Genomic DNA, 2,101 nt, shown 5'->3' with positions numbered 1-2,101 from the left:
ATACAAAGATCAACTCTACTTAAGCTGACTCTTCATATGCTCTAGTTTTGTGGTCGACTATTTACCAGTAACCACTGCCAGTCTGCTAAGAAAAGTAATTCTTTGCTGCATAGTGCATACAACCTGTTCGATGAAATGCCACAGTGAGCTTCAAACATTACCACCCCCATAATGCACCGTAGTCGTCAAAACTTTTCAATATTTATAAATCTTACATTTGACCCTTCTATGTTTTGACTATTCCAATTCTTTTGCATTTCTAATCATCATCTTCTCTTCACTAACATCAATATCTGATTTATTATTTGATTAGGCCAAATTTGTGCAGAAAATTGGAAATTCGAGAGGATCTGATAGCTTCAATCTACTCTTTCCTGGTATGAGCTTCATAGATCTAAATTACTGCAGTTTTAATCAAAAACCCATTTGTTTGTCTTCCAATTTTTAAGCTTTTCTATATTGTAGAGAATTTGGTCATTTAAACATTGGAGTTTGTAACAATTGAGCTACAATGAAGAAAGAAGAATTCAATATGAATCCATCCCTTGTTGAGGAAATCCCATCCTCGATTATATGGGAAATTTTGTTAAAACTCCCAACAAAAGCATGCTTAAATTGTAAGCTTGTTTGCAAAAATTGGTATCACATTATCATTAGTCCTGAATTTGCTGATTTACGCTCTTCGCATTGCCCCTATTTTACCATATTGCTGTATGGTAAAGTCTACAAGAAGCGGAAAAATTTTATGCTGCTTGACTTAGATAAGTCCGCAAAGATTGATGAGATGGGTAATCTTACTGTGAATGCTAATGCTTTGATTAGGTTCAAATCCAAATTTGAAACCGCCCATGATAAACTTTATGTGGTTAATTCATGCAATGGGGTAATTTGTTTGAAGTCTTGGGAGCAATGGAGTCCTTACATTATATGTAATCTTCTAACTGGCCAACAGATGATTGTTGAGCAGTTTCGCAAACCATCTTGTTCTGTTGAGGTTTATGGGTTAGGTTGTTGTCCTGTGTCACACCAATTCAAAGTTCTTAGAATCCTCAAGACTAAGGAAAGTTATAAGCATGTAGCTGAAATACAGACTCTCGGCACCAATGAATGGAGAACTCTTGGTGATGCTCCACATTTTCAGCTGAGGAGGAGTGGGGCGTTCCTTCATGGATCGCTTCATAGGTACTCTTATCGAGACAACTGTATATGGTCATTCCATTTTGGAAGTGAACAATTTTTCGATGTTCCAATTCCAGATACTATGAAAAGAGAGCTCTACACAGAAGTTAGTGTTTTTAATTCTAACCTTTGTTTTAGTTCGTTATCTAACAATTGTCATCAATGTGAAATTTGGCTTATGAAGGAATATTGTGTGAAAGATTCTTGGGTGAAGCAATTTACCTTCCAAATTGAGTCTTTCGCTTATCGTATGCCTCTATTGGAGATGTCTTGTGGGAAAATTCTAGTTTCTTATAGTAATAATGTCCATCTTGGAGTATGTGATACTGAATCTGGAAAATGTAAAAGAGTGCAGATTCCTGGGGTTTCTTTTGACAAAGTGATAGCCTGTGATGCCAAATTTTCAAAGTTCTAAAGATTTTACCATTTACCCATTGGATGCGAAGCTCAAGAATCGTTAATGAGCTATTTACTTAGACCGTCATGGATTATCGTCTGCTACCCCTCCTCGACATCATTCATCATGAAGCCTCTTTCTATACTACATGGTACATTTTAACTCTTGACCTTTGAACGGTTTCTAACAGGCAGATCAGTGGTTTGATAATTTGCTGTACAAAAGAGCATACATGTGCCATCCTCAACTTAATTTTAAGGCATATTCAACCGGCAAATGCTACTACTGCACAAGACAAAGAGTCAGCAAATGCACCGAGATCTGTTGTGAAGGCTGGCAGAACCATATGAATAGAAGCACACAAAGTTTGCTAGCTTATCAATTCATGTCAATGTCCTTTAGAGATTCTTGGTTATAATTCAAATTCTCCCTTTTCATGTATAACTAGTTTTTAGGCCCGGACAATTTTCCGGGTAATTATAATTTTCATTTATTAACATTTTACTTCATAAGTTTAACACCAAA

General features: G+C 36.1%; 1 protein-coding gene across 4 annotated transcripts; it reads left to right on the top strand.

The window, feature by feature from the left end:
• On the top strand, positions 1 to 2,101 carry LOC104888819 (F-box protein At3g07870). Of its 4 annotated transcripts, XR_002039505.3 has the most exons (3): positions 1 to 178; positions 314 to 377; positions 823 to 2,101. XR_002039505.3 is itself a non-coding variant. In XM_019248621.3 (2 exons), exon 2 carries the CDS (start codon positions 512 to 514, stop codon positions 1,592 to 1,594), a length of 1,083 nt encoding a protein of 360 aa, XP_019104166.2. In that variant the 5' UTR covers positions 19 to 178; positions 314 to 511; the 3' UTR covers positions 1,595 to 2,101. The 4 variants fall into 4 exon arrangements, 3 of the variants coding, with proteins under 3 accessions (XP_019104166.2, XP_048497086.1, XP_019104167.2); XM_019248621.3 differs by having other exon boundaries at positions 19 to 178; positions 314 to 2,101; XM_048641129.2 differs by having other exon boundaries at positions 21 to 143; positions 314 to 2,101.

The sequence above is a fragment of the Beta vulgaris genome, chromosome 3 (assembly GCF_026745355.1).
Source record: "Beta vulgaris subsp. vulgaris cultivar EL10 chromosome 3, EL10.2, whole genome shotgun sequence".
Taxonomy (NCBI): domain Eukaryota; kingdom Viridiplantae; phylum Streptophyta; class Magnoliopsida; order Caryophyllales; family Amaranthaceae; genus Beta; species Beta vulgaris.
Note: the sequence above shows the minus strand (reverse complement) of the source record. Positions and strands in the feature narration are given on the sequence as shown.